At 42.9% G+C, this 20,370-nt stretch overlaps 1 protein-coding gene across 1 annotated transcript in view; it reads right to left on the minus strand.

Moving 5' to 3' along the window:
• The window catches only part of KALRN (kalirin RhoGEF kinase), a 963,226-nt gene extending 947,869 nt beyond the window's left edge, over nt 1-15,357 (minus strand). Inside the window, exon 1 of the mRNA XM_072616710.1 lies at nt 14,845-15,357. Coding sequence (XP_072472811.1) covers nt 14,845-14,917 — 73 coding nt within the window. The 5' untranslated portion in view covers nt 14,918-15,357. The remainder of the gene's footprint in view (nt 1-14,844) is intronic.
• Nucleotides 15,358-20,370: the final 5,013 nt, after the last annotated feature.

The raw sequence follows: 20,370 nt of genomic DNA on the forward strand, positions 1-20,370 counted from the left end.
CCTTTCGTGGCCATTGATGAAACTACTCAACTCTTCAGTTCATTAGAATGTCAGAGCTGGAAGAAGCTTGAAAGTTTATCTCATCTAAACATATCTACCACCATTTTATAGAAGAAGAAATAAAAGACCGGAGGGGTAAAGGAACCCAACCCGGGGAAGCAGCGTCATAATTCAAATGAAGGTCTTCTGATTCCAGCCCCAATGTACCTTTCCCTACAGCAGATTGATGACTTAAAGATAGCCCCAATAATCACATCATTCTATATAGATATGTATTTACATTTTGAAGGAAGAGACAGAAAGCCCTATTTCTGGATATTTCTTTTTTCAAAATAAATCACTACAACTAGAATAAAAATCTCAACTACCCTGAGCAGGTGGCTGAGCCACAAACATTTATACACATCTCTTTTTTTAAAAAGCCAACGGCATGTATCATAAAGTATTCACTCAATCTCTAGAGCTGTCATTTTCAGACCAGATGTGAAAAAAATGTACCCTTCTCAAGCACACCAATAACTCTGGAATTTCTATTCAAGCTCCATTTCAACCACATACTTCTAGAACACTCAGGAGAAGAACTGATATCAATTACTAGGAAAGGTACACTGTTTTTTACTCTTTTAATGACATTTGCTATCATAGACTCCTACTATTCCAGCTAGGTACATAGAGACCAATATTTTCCCTTTTTTATAGATGGGAAGAGAAATCCTCATGTCCAAAAAATGAGAGGTGAGATGACTTTCCAAGTTACAGAGCTAATTGGTGGTAAGGGAGACTAGAAACTAAGTCTTTTCATCCACCCTCGGGACGTTTTCAAAACCAACGATACCCAGACCTTGGCTCTGGAATCATAAATGACTCCTTGCTGCAAACAATACAGGCCTTAGGTAAATCACTTAACCTCTGCGGGTCACAGTTTCCCCATCTGTAAGATGCAGGATTTGGACTCCAAGTCTCCTGAAGTACTTCCTAGATATGACATTTATGATTCTATATGCAACCTGCCACTCACCAAACCCTCTAATTTCTGTGTGGAAACATTATTATACTAAACTTTAAATTATACTATTATACTAGTATGCTATATTACATTACATTTTGTTAGAACATTATTGTTCTAGACTCTACAGAACATAGAGTAGTCATGTGGCTAATGGTCATTCAAAATGTGGCTTCCAATCACACACCTGGGAGGGCCATGTTGCAATACAGTACAAAAAAAATCAATAAAATTATAAGCTCAATAATGGTTTAAATGTCGCTACCAAAAAACCTTTTTAATACTGTATGGAAAATCCAGAAGAGAGGAACTGGCTGTCCTCCATCTCCCCTGAGGATGGAAGCAAAAAGCAAACAGGCTGAAACTATAATGAGACGGATTTAGTTTAGACATAAGAAAAAACTCAAGAGCTGTTAAGTGACCAAGAAAAGGAGGCAGAAAAATTTCCCTGCCTTAAGATTTTCATAAATACTAAGTGAACTCAGCTGCCTGTGATGGATCCAGTACATTTTTTTCCTGGTGGCATGATCTTATGAAGTTAATCCCTTCATCTGTGCTCCTGAATCTTTTGCTTCCCAACTCATGAGGGACCTTGTCCCTATGCGTGTCTTTCCTCTCTATTATTTTCAATCTCTCCCTCTCCCTTGGTTCCTTCCACCCTCCCCCTGCAAACATGCACAGGTTTCTCCCTCTAGAAAAAAACCACCATATAACCCTTAAGCTCCCTCTAACTTCCTTCTTATTTCTCTTTTTTCTTGGACTGCCAAACATTTAAAAATAAGTGGTCTAAACTTGCAACTTCACCCATACTCTACCCTAATATATTAGCCTTGCAGTTTAGACACAGTCCCCAACCCTTGTATGCAATTGCTCTTTCCAAAGTCATTTATTTCAGTTCTCATGAAGAAAAACTAATTAAGTATCAGTGGTTGAGACCATGGGAAAATGAATTTATAAAATATTATTTTAATATCCCATTTCACATTCTCCTTGTGCTTAAGTAACTAAGCCTATCTATATATCAGCTGCATCTACACAGTATGAACGGTCCTGTATTTCAGTTCCCTTATGAGTATGAAGGCAGGGAGAGAGAAGGAGGGGGAGAGAGAGAGAAAGAGACCTTATAATCTATTTTGATGTCTCTCCTTAGATCCACACAATCATTGCTAAGGCCTAGTGATTCTTCTTCCCCAACCCTTCTTAAGGGCATTTTTTTTCTCCCTTACCTCTCCTTTGCTAAAGGGTAGACAGTCACAGTTGCCAATCCCTGGGGAGCCCCTTTCCTCCCCTCTTCCCCCTCTCAACACCATTTGTCACATCCAATTAGCCATCTGCCAGGCTCTGAGGCCTCCCTCTAGGCCCACTGTCCAGCTGCCAATTCCCACTCCCCCAGACCCCCTAATAGACACCCATTGTCCCTGGACTTGGGGGCAATGCATGAGTCTGGGACTGGGGCCAATACACCCTAACTCTTCCTGTCCCATTCCAGGGGCAGGCCTGCCAACAGCCTAAAAATGATGTCCTACTGCTATACCCCAAATATATATCCAAAATGTACAACGTTAAAAAGTTCTGCCTCTCTTCCTCTGTAAAATGAGTGGTTTGGACCAAGTGGTTCCTAAAGTTGCTTCCATGTCTAACAGCCTATATTTCAAGGACTCTGCCTGGATCAAGATACACAAACTGACCAGACACTACACTTAAGAGGGGAAACCCAGGTAAGAATCCTATAGCTTGTCACAAAAGAATGCTTTGTTCTTCGGTCACCCTTTTCTTCTTCCCATGTTGGCTTTCACATCATTCACTATCAGTGATATCTGGGCCCCCAGCCTCCAAGGAATCTCCCAGAACAGAAATGAACTTTTTCTGTCAGGGAATCTTTATTGGTTTATACAACCCAGAAGTTCTCATCTGAGTTTTCCTCTGAGACAAGGGAAATGGCTGCAATTTAGGATTCCAAAAGAGAAGACCCGTCAAGATATGCATCTTACGTTTAAAATGTAAATGAACTGGAAATCATGAACCTAAAGATTTTTTAGTTGTGGTCCAAATGGATAGAAATATAGATATTAAAAAACATATGAACATATATGTACATAATGTACTATTATGTAGGATTAATATTGATACATTATGATGAGATATATTATGTTTATTAAGCATTAATTTAATTAATATTAATAATATGTTATAACATATATTCTTAACCAGATTTATAACTTCATTGGTACAGGAATCACCCAGTGAGGAAACTCCCTTTCCCAATGCTTATCAGTGGTTTCTCAACAATATCCAACCTTAAAGAGTTCCCAGACCAACCAAATGAAATTGGTTTGTTTAGATTACTGAAAGGCTAAAGCAACTTTCCCAGAGTCACACAACCAGTATGTGTCAGAGGCAAGAGCTGAACCTACATCTACTTGACTTTAAACCTAAGCTCTTTATCCAATACACCAGGTCTTGTTAACCTCTTTGGTGTCATGGGCCCCTTTGGCAGCCCACAAATACTATGAAGCCCTTTTCAGAATTTTCGAGTGCATAAAATGAAACACATAGTATTATAAAGGAAACCAAATATGTATTAAATATAATTATTAAAATATTTTTAAACAAGGTTATAGATCCCAGATTAAGAATTCACAACTGTTGAAATGAAACTCTCATTGTTTGTGGCATCAAGTTAATTAAACATCAGAATTATTCATGTGTAGCACATTGAGGGAGATGGAAAAATGGAAAATGGTACAGATCTTACCCTCAAAGAACTTACAGTCCAGTAGGGTTATAAGACAAGTCCACCACTAACTGATGCACAAATTTAAATGTGATTGGTGTATAGAAGACAACCAAGGAAAAATAAATGCAAGAGGGAGAGCATTTCTAGCCTGTGGCATCAGCTGCAAGCCCTGACTACAGAACTCCATCTCCGGTTCTCTCTTCCTTATGTCTCCCTGAAACATCCACCCTACCATTCTTTGAAGCACTCATACAGTAATTTCGTATCTGAGTATGTCAGATGTCAATGCTGCCTGGCATTCTCACTTGAGCTGTGAGATTTTAATCAAACCAAAAGCTTGAAATAAATTTTCCCTTAGGCCTAGAGTTTCCTTTCTGTCCTGCAGGCATGATGTTGCTCCACATCAGAGTCCAGTCTATGCCTATGGGCTATGGATATTTCCAAGTTCCTGAGTCTGTCTTTCCCTCCTCCTTTGTCCCATACCCAGCTACATCAATCCCCCATGGACAAAACATGCGATCATTTCCCTTTAAATCAGAAAAGGATCTCAGCAATCATCTAGAAAGAATTATAACTAGGGTGAGGTGGCCAAAGTATTGTTTCAAGCACCTACATTGGGGAAGAGGATTGATTAACTTCCTCTGTAAGCAGTGGTCCAAAGCCTGCCATCTTCATACTTTCTCCCTCATGGTCCTCCACTACCCTGTCACTGCACAACCAAATTTGTCACAACTGTCAGAATTTCTAGTTACAGCTCCATATCAGGCCAATACTTCTCAATTGACATTTAAGTTACATTACTCTTGAGTTCTCAGGTACTTCCTCATCCTTGAAGCTCCCCATGAACCAATGAGTTGAAAGCTTTCTCTCCCTGTTTACATTTTCCTGAAGGACTTTGTCCCATGATCTCCTTTACTTTCTCATCAACCAACCTGGTATAATAGTTATCTGCGTACCTGTCATAGTATCTCTTTCCTGCCAGTTGAATGCAAGTTTCTTGAGGAAAGGGGTTTTTGTCATTTCTTAAAAATCTTTGTATCTCTTGGACCTAGTACAACGTCCTGCACAAATTTCAATACTTCAAGCATCTATGATCCCATTAGTAGGAGTATTCCTTCCACGGCCACAGATCGGATTGCTACACCTCTATAATGTCTTAGATCAGGGGTTCTTAAACTGGGACCCATGAACTTAGATAGAAATCAAGACAAAGATAGAGACTGAGAGAGATAGAGACATATATAGATTTATTTGTGCATATACACATATGTGTATATATACATATATACACATATGTAATATATATACAACATATGTCTACATATTGATAACCATTTCAAGAGAATTGGTTTCCTTTGTAGTCCTATGTATTTTATTTTATGCACTTAATAGCATTATTCTGAGTAGGGAGTCTATCCACAGTCTATCCACAGGCTTCACTAGATTGTCAAAGGGGTCTGTGATTAAAAAAAAAGTTTTTATTTATTAAAAAGAAAACCCATCTTAGAGGGTCATTCCTGCAGAAAAATCCATTCCCTTGGAACCAACTTAGTAATAAGGCAATTTAGACAGGTTGATACTTAGATGATAAATGTGAAATCCATCACCACTCATACCCAAAGCCTTTCCAGGGTGGCAGGACTAATGTGCTAGAGCTTACACATCAAAGACAAAGCTGTCAACAACCCAAGGTTTCTTCATGCCACAATAGTGTACTATAGTAGAGCTTTAGCCTTTCACCTAGTAGGTGTTTAATATATTAATTTATTTGAATTGCATGAAGAAACTGAGGTTCAGAGAGGTAAAGAGACTTTATTAAAGTTACATATCTAGTTAACGAAGAGATAAAACTTGGAACCAAGTCTCTTGACTCCTACACCAAGATTTCATTCCACTCCTTCTATAAGCCTTCCAGGCTGAGAGATTTGCAGGTGCAATTCCAGCCCCCATTACCCAGGAGCATTCAAGTAGAAAGAGGTCCCAAAGATCCATATGCAGACCACAGAAGAGCCTTTCCCCCTCAGCCCTCTTGCCTACCATTCCTACAATCTGTTCTACAAAGAAGCCATGTCCATCAAAACTCAGATCCTTGAAGGGTTTGTCAAGCAATAATTTGATAAATAAATACTAAGTATTCTCCAATTCAACTAAGGAACTACAATTTAAGAGTTGAAAGATAGTATCAAAGTCAGGAAGACATAGGTGGTAGTCACATCTCTGGCCCATTCTGGGTGTGGAATTATGAAAAGTCACTTCTCCTCCTAGTACCCTATGCACACTCTTCATAAGTTATGGATGAGTAGCTGATCTGAATCGATGGAAGGAGTTTCTATACCAGGAGCTCCCTATACTGATTGAATCACAGATGTGAAGAAACAAAAACAGTCTTGGAAGGGGCTCTCTAGTTAAGTAAACTCTGCCTGCGTAGATCACACAAGCCTGACCAAAGGAGACTGATGTGGTTGTTTTTATGGTAGTAGGCAAAGAATATGATTTTGGCTAGCTTTCTTCTTGGTTTGGAGTAGAGCCTGAACTCCCAAAATTGTAATAAATAATAAAAAGAGTAAACTTTGCAGTTAAATAATATTGTTCTTGCAAAAATTCCAGACAACTTACAGGGTCTGGGAAGGGCATAAGTATTTGCGTAGTACCTACTGCATCAGGCACTGTGCTAAGTACTTTTTACAAACAGTATCTCATTTGATCCTCACAGCAATTCTGTGAAGTAGGCACTGTTATTATCCTCATTTTACAGTTGAGGAAACAGAGATTTGTCCCAGGTTACACAGGCTGGATTTGAACTCAGGTCTACCCTGATTCCAGATGCAGCATTCTAACTGTACCACCTAGCTGCCTATATGGAAAGGACGGGGAAAGGAATCAATATCTTTCAGGGTAAAATAAGCAATATATGTCCCAGAACCCCAGAACACAACTTAATCAATACGTATTAAGTGTCTGATTTGCACCAGGCAGTATACTAGGCACATTCAGTAATTTCAGATGGTTCCAGAGGAGAAAGTGAGGCTGGTGACTTTGTTCACTCACATGTCATGGCATCACCTCCCTGATGTCACGGTCATCTTCAAGAAGGAAGGACAGCTACCAATAACATTACTAGGCACATGGGAATATAAGACTCAAATAAAACCGTCCCTGGCATCAAGGAGACTACATTCTATTGTGTTAAAGGGTTCAGATCATTAATACTCCCTACCTACTTAGAAGAATGTAAATGATACAGCTTACCCAGGCATGCATACCACCCATTTGCCCCTGAGAAAATTCTCCTGGCAGCATAAGGGCAAAGGACTGGAGACCAGAGATCTGCCTTAAACTACTGGTCACTTTGACTTCTCTGATGTCACCATCTGGAAAGTGACAGGCTTGATCTACCTGACACCTAAGAAGTCACCTTCCAGATTTCTCAGTCTATGGTTCTACATTCCCTAGGCAGTTCTCCCAGACAGGAGTGGCAGCCCTAAAGCTTTTTAACTGGCAGCTAGATACTTTGTATTGAGACACTCAGGGCAGGAGGGGAAGAGACAAAGACACCCCTTCTCACTCCCCATTAATAGGTTGTTGGTAGCAGTGGTCCCCCCATCCGAAAATCAAGAGCCTTGCCTACAGTCCTTCCCTCTTTGCATCTCCAAATCAATCCCACCATCCTCCCAGCTGGAATTCTGTTCCTTCGCTCCTTGGCAGACAGAGGATTTCAAGCACTTGTATTGATCCATCAGCTTTGTGACTGTCAATCACTTCCAAGTTGCTTAGCTGACATGGCAGAAGGAGTCTGAATGGCAGCAGGTGAGAAAAGGAAAAGGAAATAATGCATTCCACCCACCTGAGGAAGGGCAGAATTGTGGGCTCCGTCCCTACCATACAGGGTAGACATCTCCACAGCTCAGTGACCCATATGGAGGAGGAATGACCTAGCTGAAAGTTTGTACTTTTTCCAGGAAGGGAGAAATAATAGCATTCAGGGACCTGTGAAGGGCATCCCATTTTGGGTTGCCATCCCCTGTCTGGTGCTCCTGGGTTCTGGAAGAGGACTATGACATCAGGGAGGTGATGCCTGGTCAGACAAGTGAATTGGATTTAAGTAAGGCAGGGCTATGCAAGTCCACCAGCCTCACTTACTCCTCCAGAGCTATCTGGATCCAGTGGCAAGATACAGATCAGGACAACTGGAGATGGCTCCAGATGCACTGAGAGACCTTGGCCTTTTTTAAAGCTAAAGTCTTAGATACTTGATGATTGCTATTGATTTCTCTGCTGTTAAAGAAAATAAGGCTAGCTCCAGTCTTTCTTAGCCTGTCCTAATTCCAGGGACCCCACAAAGAAGGAAGAAAGGGGAAGAAAATAAGAATCTTATTAAACACCTACTATGTGTCAAGAACTATGCTAATCACTTTACAAATATCCTATGCTTTGATTTCATTTGATCCTCACAACCCTGGGAGGCATGTGCTCTTGTAATCCCTGCTTTAGAGCTGAGGAAACTAAGGCAGACAGAAGTGAAGTCACTTGCCCAGAGTCATACAGTTAATAAGTGTTTGAGGTAGAATTTGAACTCAGGTTCTCCTGATTCCAATTCCAGGTCTCTTCCTGCTGTGCCACCTTATATCTACAAAAGTTTCAACCTAGCATCGCAGAGAATGGTGTCAGGAGGCTCCATTTTATTTTTTCAGGAAGAAGGGAGAGTAGGAAGGTGTCTAAAACCTATGTGTTTGTGAGTGTTTGGAGGTCCTGGTGTTGAAATTTCCTCCAATAATTTAGATTCACAACTTTGTAACTTACAGTCTTAGAATGCTGCCTGGAACACAGAGAACATGTCAAAACATATAGTATGTATTACAGGGAGGATTTGAACCCAGATCTTCAAGAGCCTGAAGCTGACCCTCTATTCATTAGCTATACTGTCTCTCTCCCTCTCACAAGAGGCCCTCAGACAAAAACTAGAGGATCACCTGTTGAGTCTGAGAGGCAGTATGGGCTAGTGCATAGGGCACTGAATTTGAAGTCAGGAAAACCTGGGTTCCAATCCTACCTCAGATGCTTACTAGCTGTGTGACCCTGAGCAAAACACTCAACTTCTCTTTGCCTCAGTTTCCTCATCTGAAAAAATGAGGACAATTAGATTTAACTACCTCTAAGGACCCTTTCAGCTCTCAATCTATGATCCCATGTTGAAAGAGGAATTCTTGCCTAGATGTGGGTTAAATGGTCATTTCTTAGTAATATTCTGAGATGTAGCCAGGCAAGTGCCATCCCTTCCTTCAGCCTAAAGCACCACATTTGATCTTAGCCCAGCTGCTCACCCCAGACATAAATACCCATCAACAACATCCCAGACAGTTGGTTATCCAGCCTTTGCCTGAATATTTGTTCATTCATAGACTTGCAGACTCCAAGGACCAAAGGAAATCTGAATGGCTATTTAATCTGGTCTTCTACCTCTATGCAATCAAGCCTACCCTCTTATCCAGCTTCCTGAATTCCTCTTTCCTGGTGTGTTTTGCAATGTGTAGAGACAAAAGAAGCCTTTTGTGCCCCTAGTCTGTATTCCTCATACTGTGGCCTCAACCCTCTTGTGCCCTTCTAAAGCCAGGTCACCATCTGCTGAACAAACCACATCCCCTCATTCCCCAAAGTTCTGTCTGCAGAGGACGGAAAGGAAAGGGGTAATAACAGCTACTCCCTTTCAAATGTCAGTGATTTCAAAATAATGATATGTTACAGGTAGTGGCAATTAACAGTTTACAAAGCATTTTTGTATCTGTTCTCTCACTTGAGCCTCACATCAACTCAGTGAGGAAAGCAAGGACTGCTGCTATTATCTTCATTGGTTTGTACAGGTAACAAAAGTGACACTTCACGGAGGTTAAGAGACTTTCTTGAGATGACACTAACAGTAAACAAGGAGAGCTGGGTCCAAATCTAGGCTGTCAAGCTCGGTGCCATTTCCCCTGTGTAGGTAGCCTGCCTTTCTGTTTGGGTCTAACTAACAACTGTACGTACATAAATGACTGATGCAGGCTTCATGAATACCTTTCCTAATAACTGCCTTGAAGATGATTCGTCCAAGTACTGGTATCCTCATCTTACAGAGAGGTAAACTAAAGCTTAGAGAAGTCCAATTAATAACCTTCCCAAGGTCCATAAGAAACCAACATATTTAGACTTTAAACTCACTGTATTGCCCAGTCTCTCAAAAAAGGTGATAGAAATATTTTAATAACCTCACGCCTTATGACAGAATCACAAAGTATTTTGCATGTGAATACTCCAAAGGCTTCTTCCCTAAAGAATATGACCCAATGCCAAACTTTCATTCTGCGTCGCGGAATTTCTGTTGGATATGTAAGAATGGAACACAGGAACATGTGAAAACACTACATTCAAGATTTTAAGTTTACATTTTCAAACATGAAAAATAAATATCAAAAAGGGGCAACTTTTGAGGCAATGAGTACAGTAGATAGAGCACTGGTCCTGAATTCAGGAGGACCTGAGTTCAAATCCAGACTCAGACACCCACTAGCTGTGTGACCCTTGGCAAGTCATTTAACCCAGATTGCTTCCAAAAGAAAGGCTCCTATTAGTTGTGGACAAACAAAGCTAGGGAGGAGTCCTCATTCTTCCATGCCACCCCGTCCCTCCCAATACTTGAATGGTATTTATTTCTCAGTGTTGCATCCCTCTCTGATTTCTGTTGTTATTCTGGGATCTCCTTTTTCTGTGTCAAAGGCACGACTCACTGCTGTTTCATCCACCCTGACCAGTGGTTTCCCTGGTAGGAGGAAGGTAAGGAGAGATAATGGGAATTCAATTTAACAAGTAGTCCTTGAGCAGCTGGCATCAGCTAAGCATGAGGGGGCTATAAAACCTGGTCTCTTTCCTCAAGGAGCTTAGGATCCCACTGAGGAGATGAGATACATCTATTTGAAAAGCTAAAACAACAGCACAAAAAAGACTAATGACAGTTCTTTTATTTCTTCCTCCTGCCTCTCTGACAATTCCTTCTCTGCATCCTGTGATGGTGCCTCATCCTCTTTCCACTACATTAACTGTGGATCTCCTTTCTGCCCTGCCCCCATTAATAGGGCCTCTGCTGCCTTTCTAAAGACTTTATTTTGGTTTAGCACTTTATTTTTTTCTCTGTTATATGTTTTAGTTATTCTTTACTTATAAATTTCTCTAGGCTAAAGACGTTGTCATATTTATTTTGTAAATGCCATAGCACGTAGTAGATTGCTAGGTACATAGTAGGTGCCCTCCCCTCAAAAAATACCTGTTGATTATCTGTTTTCCTCTCTTGACTATCCTCACTAATCAAAGAAAACTATTCTGACACAGCTTCTTTGAACTAGAAACAAATGACATACAGAAAAATGTTCTGTAGAGAACCATCCATTTTAACAAGTCCATGGGCTAAGATGGTTGGGAATGAGGAGGGAATGGAAAAGGAATTCTAAGATTGGATCCATCACCTTGGATCAGTAGAGCATACTCACTAGAATGGGAAGGAAGAGATGAGAAGTAGAGCTCAAATAATAGGGCTGAAGGAGAAGTATGTTCCCCTCAAAGTTAGAGATGTGTAGGCCCTGTGCCATGTACAGGTGGCAGCCAGGGTATACCATGGGCTTGTGAATGATCATCTAAGCACTGATCACAGGATAAGTACCCAAAGAAGTTAGCCCGTTGCTATGGATTCAAAAATGTTTTTGAGATCACAAGAATAAAAACTAAACACTATGCAATTACAATGACTATACTTGGCCTCAGAAAGGAGATAAGGATTAAATGCACTTCTTGCTTCTTTTCAGAGGTGAAGGACTATGGGTATGGAATCTGCCTTCTTTGATGCTCTGACTGGTTGGCCAGTCTAATTTTCTTTCTCTTGCTTTTTCTGTTCTTTATCACAAAGGGTGACTCTCTGGGGAGCAAACAGAGGAGAGATGTACTTGGAAATGAAGGTGATGTAAAATCAAAAGATATCAATAAAAATTTTAATTCGTTAAAAGAATGTTTAAGGATTTCTTTTGATCTTTCATTTGAAAACAACTTAAAACAGACATACTGTATGGGGTGAGGTACAAAGTGCCTCAGGTTCATAGGATCATAGACTTAGAGCTGAAAAGGACCTTCGAGGTTATCTGGTCCAACCCCATCATTTTACAGAGAAGGAAACTGAGTGGTTAAGTAAGTTGCCCCTATGGAGGCAAGGATGAATTTGCTATGGATAAAGATGGTGATCAGCCTCAAAGTGATGACAGAATAGCTGGAGGGAGGGGAGATGAAGCAGACATAGAGGGCAGGTCTTAAACAAAGTCAGCCACAGACAGAATGCACCTTCCCCTAACCTTCCTCTTGAGCTGCAGTTCTTTGCCTCATTCATGCTTTAAGTATTTACTCCTTCCTTGACTCCTTCCAAATGTAAGTCAAACCCAGGTTTCCCAAAAGGGATTAAGAGGAAAAGTCCCACAGGGACTTCATCAGACTGAATCTGACCCCAGGCGGCTGTTTACTGTGATCTGAGCAGGACCAGTCTTACTAGATTGTAGTCTGCCTGATATGATCTGAGGAACCCCAGAAAAGATGAAACATTAAACCATTGTGAGTCATTATTACCTTTAACATGATATCAATTAGTTTATGGGGGATTAAGAGAACTCTGAAGGAAAAATTTCTGGGTGACTGACTGGCCTCCTAAATAAACAGGCACTCACCTGTATTCACTAATGACTGAGATAGATAGAAACATGTCTACATAGAAAGATCTAGAGCATGACAGCCTCAGGGTTCTATGAGAATGAGATCCCTAGATGAGTTTGTTGGGGCATTGGGGTAGGAAGGAAAGGTAAAAGAAGGGCTCAGAGGTGTAAACCGTCTTTCCTCACTTCACAATTTGTGTTGGACCTGAGAAAGAAAGAAGAGGGGGGATCTCTGGGGAGGCACTCCAAGCAGATGAAACCTTCCCTCCCTCAGATTCCACACAAGTCAGCTTTCCTGCTCCTTTTTAGAATTCATGCTTGCTTGGAGGATGGGGAGAGTAGAGTTTGAGAGAGAGAGAGAGAGAGAGAGAGAGAGAGAGACTTCACCCTGGGAAGCATACTTAAATAGAGGAGAATCTCATCTCTTTCATCTGTGTCTGAGATCTATCAGAATATAAGGGAGCTCCCGGTTACTGGCACTCTTGCCCAGTACCAGAACATATGGTTGGTCATTGACTCCAAAGTCACATGGTCTAATGACAATTTTCCCACCTCCTTCCCAAGTGATGACCCAGGGGGCAAAGAAGGGGGTGGGGTTGGAAACAGATGTACAAGCAGAAAGTGTCCAGAGCCAAACTGACCTCATGACCCTGCTTGTCCATGCCCCCAAGTCAAGTCTCTTGGGGGAAAGTTAGATCCTTAGGGCAACTATTACTTAGTAAATTCTGTGATAAAATTTTCAGATGAAGTAGTTCCAGATACAGAAGAGATAGATAATTGTAAATGGAGAGACTGGTTACAGATACACAGAAGCTAAACACATAGGGGAGATTGAACTCCCCCCTAATTACCTATCTCTTTCTCACCTTCTCTCAAATAAATATATATGCAGGGAAAGAGGGAAAGAGAGAGAGATATCTACAGGTGGAGGGAAGACAGCATTATAAATATATAGAAATGTATGATATAGAGGCCTCCAAAGGCAGCTGCCCCACTGACATGAGGGATGTAGGGAATACATACGTGAAATGCACAGGTGACTATATACACACATACATGTATACATATATTATTTGTACACATGTGTTTATACATATAGTATGTATGTTGTATATACATATCTATAGATATATAGATATAGATATGAATGGAGTTATGGAAATGAAAGAATCTAAGGAGTGTTATCTTCCCTTGATTTCTGATTTCTAATCATCATCCCTCCCCAGGTTTGCCATGGGAAAGCAAAGATTCAGTCCCCATGGTGGTGGGAGGTAGGGATGCTAACTCTGACTTCCAGGAATGAGCTGTGATTGTTACGAAATGCCCTCCACCTGCTAGTGCTAATTCTGCATTTCCATTAAAGGAGGAGAGAAAGAGGTGAGAACAGAGGCGTGCTCCGCCCCGCTGCTCCTTGGCCAAGGCTCCTCACTGAAGTCTGAGTCTCTGGCTCCATCCAGACACCAGCTAGTGCCAGTTCTCTCCTCTTGCAAGTAGTACTGGCTATCAGTTCCCAGCAGTGACATCGTGACTCACGGCTCTCAGCCCTGATTCTCAGCCTCCCGATTTTCAGAGATTCCCAGCTCCCGTTTTGCCTTTCCCGGCTCCTAATCTTCATTGAATTCCGTCTACCCGCCCCTTTCTGGAAGCCCCCAGCCCCGTGCCCCTCTCTCTCTCAGTACGGATCCTGCGCTTTGCTAGCCAACTGCCCTTAGTGACCGTCGTGGAAGAAGGGGCAAGCAGAAGGGGATGGAGGAATGGGAAGGGGTAAGAGAGGAGGTCGGGGACGAGTAAGATCTGTGCCTGTAGGAGCTCCACGCTACCAAGTGAGGCAACATCGCCCCATCTCCTGGCGCCTGGGAAGGCAGCTGAAGTGGACAGACCTCTAGCTCCCCACCTCCACTCCTCCTCTTCCCCCCCATACACACATAGATATACACATGCATATATATGTATATACATATATACACATATATATATATATATATATATACATACACACACAGGCACACGCGCGCGAATGGGGTTTAATACTGAGGGGCACGAGTGGGCAAGGGAAAAGAGAGTGAGCCCCGCATCCCTCCCACAAGCCCCCATCCCTACCAAAGCGCCAACAGTGTCTCGGACTTTGATATAACAACAGTAATCACGGTAACTATAACCCAGACAACGGGTGGTAGAGCAGAAGGGTGGGGGTGGGGGAAAAGGGGGGAACAGAAGAGGGATACGGTTTGGAGGGGGAGGGGAAAAGACTCCCCCCTTTCGGCGCAGCTCCCCTCCTTCTCCAAACTTGTAGGCAATGCTGCCCCCAGCAAGGCAACCCAAAGCCCCAAAGGAAGGCTTCCTCTAGCCCCCACCCCACCCCCATCGCCCCCTTCCAGTCTTACCTGTCCGGAAAAACGCATCCACGTCCGAGTCGGCGGCTCCTCCTTCCTCCGCTGCCCCCTCCGGGGGGTTCATGACTGGGGAGGGGGCTCTACGGGCAGCCCCCGGGAGGTGAAACAGAAGGCTGGCTTCTCGTCCCCTCCGTGGGGGCGGGGGCGAGGGTGGCGGAGACCCGGTGCCCAGAAGCCGAAGCGATCAGATCCTAAGGAACTGAGGTTTCGAGGGCGGACAGGCGCGGGATGGGGCAGCGGAGCCGGAGGAGAGGATGCCCAGCTTCAAGCGGAGGCTCGAGGAGGGCTGGGGGAGCCTTCTGCCGGCTCCCCCATGGTAGCCCGTTCCCTCCGCCCGGCTGCTCGCCTCCTCTCTGGCTCGCGGACAGGGGTCCAAGATGCCTCAGCCTCCAGCTCTCCTTCTCCAGCAGCAGCAGCTGGTCCTCCTTCTCTCCCGTCTGCCTGTGTCTATTGTTCAGCCCTGCTCCGTTCTCTCCTCTTTATTTTTCCTCCTCCTCCTCCCTCCCTCCCCTCCCTCCCTGTCCTCTCTCTCTCTCTCTCTCTCTCTCTCTCTCTCTCTCTCTCTCTCTCTCTCTCTCTCTCTCTCTCTCTCTCTCTCTCTCTCTCTCTCTCTCTCTCTCTCTCTCACTCTCCCTCACTCCCTCCCTCCCTCTCCCTCCCTCTCTCTCTCTCTTTCTCTCTCTCTCCCCCTCCCTCCCTCGCCTGCTCGCTCTTTAGCTCCCTCCCTCCTGCTCTGGCTGGATCCCTCCTCCCTCCTCCTCCTCCTCCTTTCTCCCTCCTCCCTTTTCCTCCTGCTCCTCCTCCTGCTGCTCCTCCTCCGGCTCCTGATCTTGCTCCCTCAACTCAGTGCCAACAATGCCCCGGGCTGCTAGCTTCTGGCTGCTCGGGCCGGTGCAGGGGGTCGAGACCTGCCTTGGGCCGGCTCCCTCTCGACTCCGGGAAATGCTTGCTCGTCTTTGCCCCTGCCTGCCCAAGGTCCAGCCGGCCGCAGCCCCGGGAGGAGCTGCGGGAGGAACGAGACAAGAGCACAGCCCCGAGCTATTGTTTGTGGCTGTGCTAGGCCAGCTTCCTGAGCCCCGCAGGAAAAGCCCTAGCGAAGGAAGCATCCGAGCGAAGGGGGGCGGGGCACGGGCCAGGGGAGCCTGGGGTGCGCCGGAGTCGGGATGGGGCGGGGGGGGGGGGGGGGGGGGGGGGGTTGCAGTGGGTAAAGGGAATGTGTTTCTTCTTTTTCCTCCTGCTCCTCGCTCTGGCCCAGGCCCCCAAAGAGCATAGGGGGTGGGCTGCCTTCTTTTTCCCGGGGTGTCACCGAGCTGTTAGCCTTCTCTTTAGAAGGGAACCAGGAGGGACTGACCTGGAGAAAGCTTATCTGAATTGTCTTCCCTTATTCCTCTCCAGTACTTTATCTTATCCTCTCCCTGACTAGCTGGCACTGACTTTCTAAGGGCTTCTTACTCTTCAGGCTCCTTTTTCTCTTCCTCTCCCCACTGTCCTTCCCTTACTTTCCTCCTCCCCGATCTCTTCATCCTTCCTCTCTTCTCCTCCTCATCACCCTTCTCCTCACCCTCTTTCTCTCTCCATGAGATTTTCCACATCCTCCTCTCCTTCCCTTATAATCTCGTCTCTGTGTCTCTGTTTCTGTCTCTTTGTCTCTGTCTGTCTTTCTCCCTTCCCCCCCTCCAATTTCTTTGACTCCTTTTTTTCAGTTCTCCTTTCAGTGACTACCTCCACCATGCACTTGTGTCCTCTCTCTTTCGCTCTGTTCTTTCCCCTCTTTCTATCCTCTCTACCCCCTTGTCTCTCTGTGTATGTCTCCTCTCCCTTCCCAACTTTCTTCCCCACCTTCCCCATCTCTATGGTGTTTGGCCCTATCCTGAATTTCTGTAGGTGGATAGTTTCTATCTTGGACAGCTGTCAAAACTCCCAAATCCCTGGTGGGCTTTTATGGTTTATTCCTCTTTCCTGGCATAGATGAGATCAACTTAGGCAGGAGAAAGGAGATGTTCTCTCAAGCTGAATGTGAATTAAAGTAGGAGAGAGGGACTTGATAGAGGAGTAAGGGGGTGGGGTGGGAGTGAAAGCAGATGCTGTCAGGGTAATTAATGCAGTGATTGTACTGTGCCAATTGGTTTTTAAACAATAATTAAACAATAATTAGCCAGTGTTCCATTTACAGTTTGAGAGACTTTGGGAGCCTAGACAACAAAGGGTATCCATACCTGAGTATTTAACAGAGGAAAGACCTGCCTCTATTTCACCCTACCCATTAGATAGAGACTAACTCTACTTTACATGCTCCCTTCCTCACTCTGTGCTGAGAATGTGTTCCATGATCCTAAATGTAACTGAATGCCACCTTTCAAGTGGGATCGTTGGGGTCTGTTGGACTCTAGTCAACCTACTTGATTTTCACCTCTCCCAAGGAGCCAGGAAATCTGCAACCCTCTCTGCCACTATCCCCAGGATATCCAACTGGTTCTATTCATATAGGTTCTGGAACTTTACAGCTGGAGGTGTCCTGACATGAGAAAGGAAATACGTGTCAGTGGAAAAAGTCAAAAGGTCAGTGTTCTAGTCTCTGATAACCATGACTTCAAGCAAGTCATTTAACTTTTCTCAACTTCAGTCTACCCTTCTGTAAAATGGGTATAATACTACTCACCATAACTAACTCATAGGTTTTTGGGAGAATAGTGCTTTGTAACGTGAGCTCTTGCTATTTGTATTTTACCCAAACCCTGCCTTCTCAAAGACACTCTTACAATCAGTCAGGATCTTTCCCAGCTATTTATAAAATACCCAAAGGTATAGAAATAAACTCATATTGGTGTTTCATGTCTCTTGCTAAGACATCTCTGCTGTTGGCTCTACTTCCTAATATGAAAAAGTAATCCCCCTAGATCTAGGGAGGAACTGATCATCCTATCCTAAACTCTTTTTCCTGTCTCTTCTGATATGATATAGTTCCTGAACCCTTTGCCTTCACAAAAATGATAATAATAATAGAAAGATAGATAGTATTTATATGGTACTTTAAGGTTTGCAAAGTACTTTATAAATAATTCATTTTAACTTCACAACAACCCTAAGGAGGTCGATTCTATTATTAACCCTATCTTATAGATGAGGAACATGAGGCATGGAATGCCCAAGCAATGGGCCAGTAACTGTCTGAAGCCACATTTGAACTCAAGTCTTCCTGACTCCACAGCCAAATCTTCAAGTTGAAAGAGTCCTTAGAGATGAGAAGGAATCCCTCCTGCAGCATAGCTGGACAAATAATCATTCATTCCCTTATTCCAATTGTCAGAAAGGTTTTCCAAAGACAGTTAAAATTTCTCTTCCTGTAACTTCCACTCCTTGGTCCTAGGTCTACCCTGTAAAACAAGGCAAAGAATGTGTGCCCTTCCTTCCACATCAGAGTCTTCTACATATTTGAAGATAGCTTTTATAGCTCTCTTTGGTCTGAGCATCCCCCTTTCCTCCCAACATTCCTTTCCTAGTACAGGTTAGAAGTTTCACCATCCTGCTTGCCCTTCTCTTGACATGCTCCTATTGTCAAACCTGCTATTAAATGTGGCTCCTATAAATGAACACTTCTCTTCAGAGGTGAGCTACTTTCCCAGATCTACAGCTGGACTCACTTTCCTCATTCTGGACACCACATTTTTAGTACTGTAACCTAAGACAAAAATATGTTATATGTTAGTATAAAAAGGAACTGTCTCATTTTTGTATTTATATCCCTAGCACTTAACATAGTGCTTGGCATACAGTTGGCGCTCAATAAATGCTTGTCGATGCTGGTCGATTAATTGATTGATTAAGCAATCCTAGCATACCATCAGCTCACATTAAGCCAGTTAACCCTAGCAACCAATTCTACTAACCACTCCCACCTCAACAGGCCTTTTTCATGCAAAGTCCTGTTAAGCGGGGCCTCTCCCATGGAGACTGAATTTAAACACTTAACTTTTTGAACCAGAATATAAGACTTTGCATTTATATCCATTAAACTAAAATTTCAGCCTTAAGAGATAATTTTTTTTTAGTCTTGAGTCTACCATCTATGATATTAAGTATCCCTTGAAGCTTTGTATCATCCATAACTTTGAGAAGCATGCCTTTAATGTCTTCACATTTAGGTTATTGATTGATACCATTGAACTGGATAGGCATAAAGATGAAACCTGTAGAACCCCAATAGAGACATCCTTCTACACCAGAATTGTCAAACTCACAGCATAAGGCCTATAAAATCTTGAGTGCAGCACAAACCCATTTTAAAATGTAATTAGGAAATGTTTAACAAAATAAATAAAAATTCAAGACAGCATAGTCACAGTTAGTTTGTAGTTTTCTAAGTCAATGTGTGACCTTCGGAGATCCATTTCTATTGAAGTTTGACCTCATTGCTCTACACTGATACTAGTCTATTAATCAATATTCTTTGGGTACAGTTCTTCAATTGTGAATCCACCTAACTGTACCTCCACATTTCATCATCTTATCCATTATCTTTTATGAAAGATTTTGTGAAATGCTTTGCTGAAATAAGTATGTGCTAAGTCTGCAGCATTCACCTGATTCACCAACCCATGGTAGTAATCTTATCAAAAAAAAAGGAAATGAGGTTTCCTTGGTTACTTTATTCTTAGAGAATCCATTTTGGCTCCCAGTGACGACCATGTTCTTTTTTAAGTGCTCACAAAGCACCATCTATTTAATAACTCATTTTAGAAATTTGCTGGGAATTGACGTCAGGTTTATTAGTCTACAGTCTTTGGAATCTACTCTTTTTCCTTTTAAAAACCAGGACGATATTTACTTGTCTCCAGTCTTCTCATCCTTTCCCCGTTCTCAGTGGTTTCTTTAATATCACTTAGACTAGTTCTTACATTAAATGCGCAAGTACTAACCTTTGTTTGTAATTTATCTGGGCCCAGACACCCAAACTCATTTAAGGTGAATTGGATGCTTTTCTATTGTTTTGCCCTACAAGTAAAGCTTGTGTTAATTTGTCCTTCTTTTACCTTCACCTCTGTTGCATAGATGACACAACTGAGGCCCAGGGAAGAATGATGATGTGCTTGCTTTTACACAGTATGTTTTAGAGAAGGAAGGATAGATTAATAAATGTTAGTTGAATGAGTGAAGTCAGGTATCCTTACTCCTAGAATGCTGTACATTTCAGGCATACAGATCTTTATTTTTCTTTTTCTTCCTTTTCTTTCCTTTTCTCTTTCTTTTTTCCTTCCCTCTCTTCCTCTCTTCATTATCTTCTCTTTTTTTCTTTCCTTCTCTGTCTCTTCCTTTCTTTCTCTTTTGAGATTGGATTTCCCTATTTCACTCAGGTTGGAAATGCATATACACAAGTGTGAGCCCAATGCTGATCAGCATAGAAGTTTGGATTTGCTCCATTTCCTCCCTGGACTGGTTCTCTACTCCTTAGGCAGTCTAGCGGTAGCCCCCTACTCATCACTAGTGTCAGACTTGTTGTGGATACACAAATAGCTTTAG

Source organism: Notamacropus eugenii, chromosome 5 (assembly GCF_028372415.1).
Source record: "Notamacropus eugenii isolate mMacEug1 chromosome 5, mMacEug1.pri_v2, whole genome shotgun sequence".
Taxonomy (NCBI): domain Eukaryota; kingdom Metazoa; phylum Chordata; class Mammalia; order Diprotodontia; family Macropodidae; genus Notamacropus; species Notamacropus eugenii.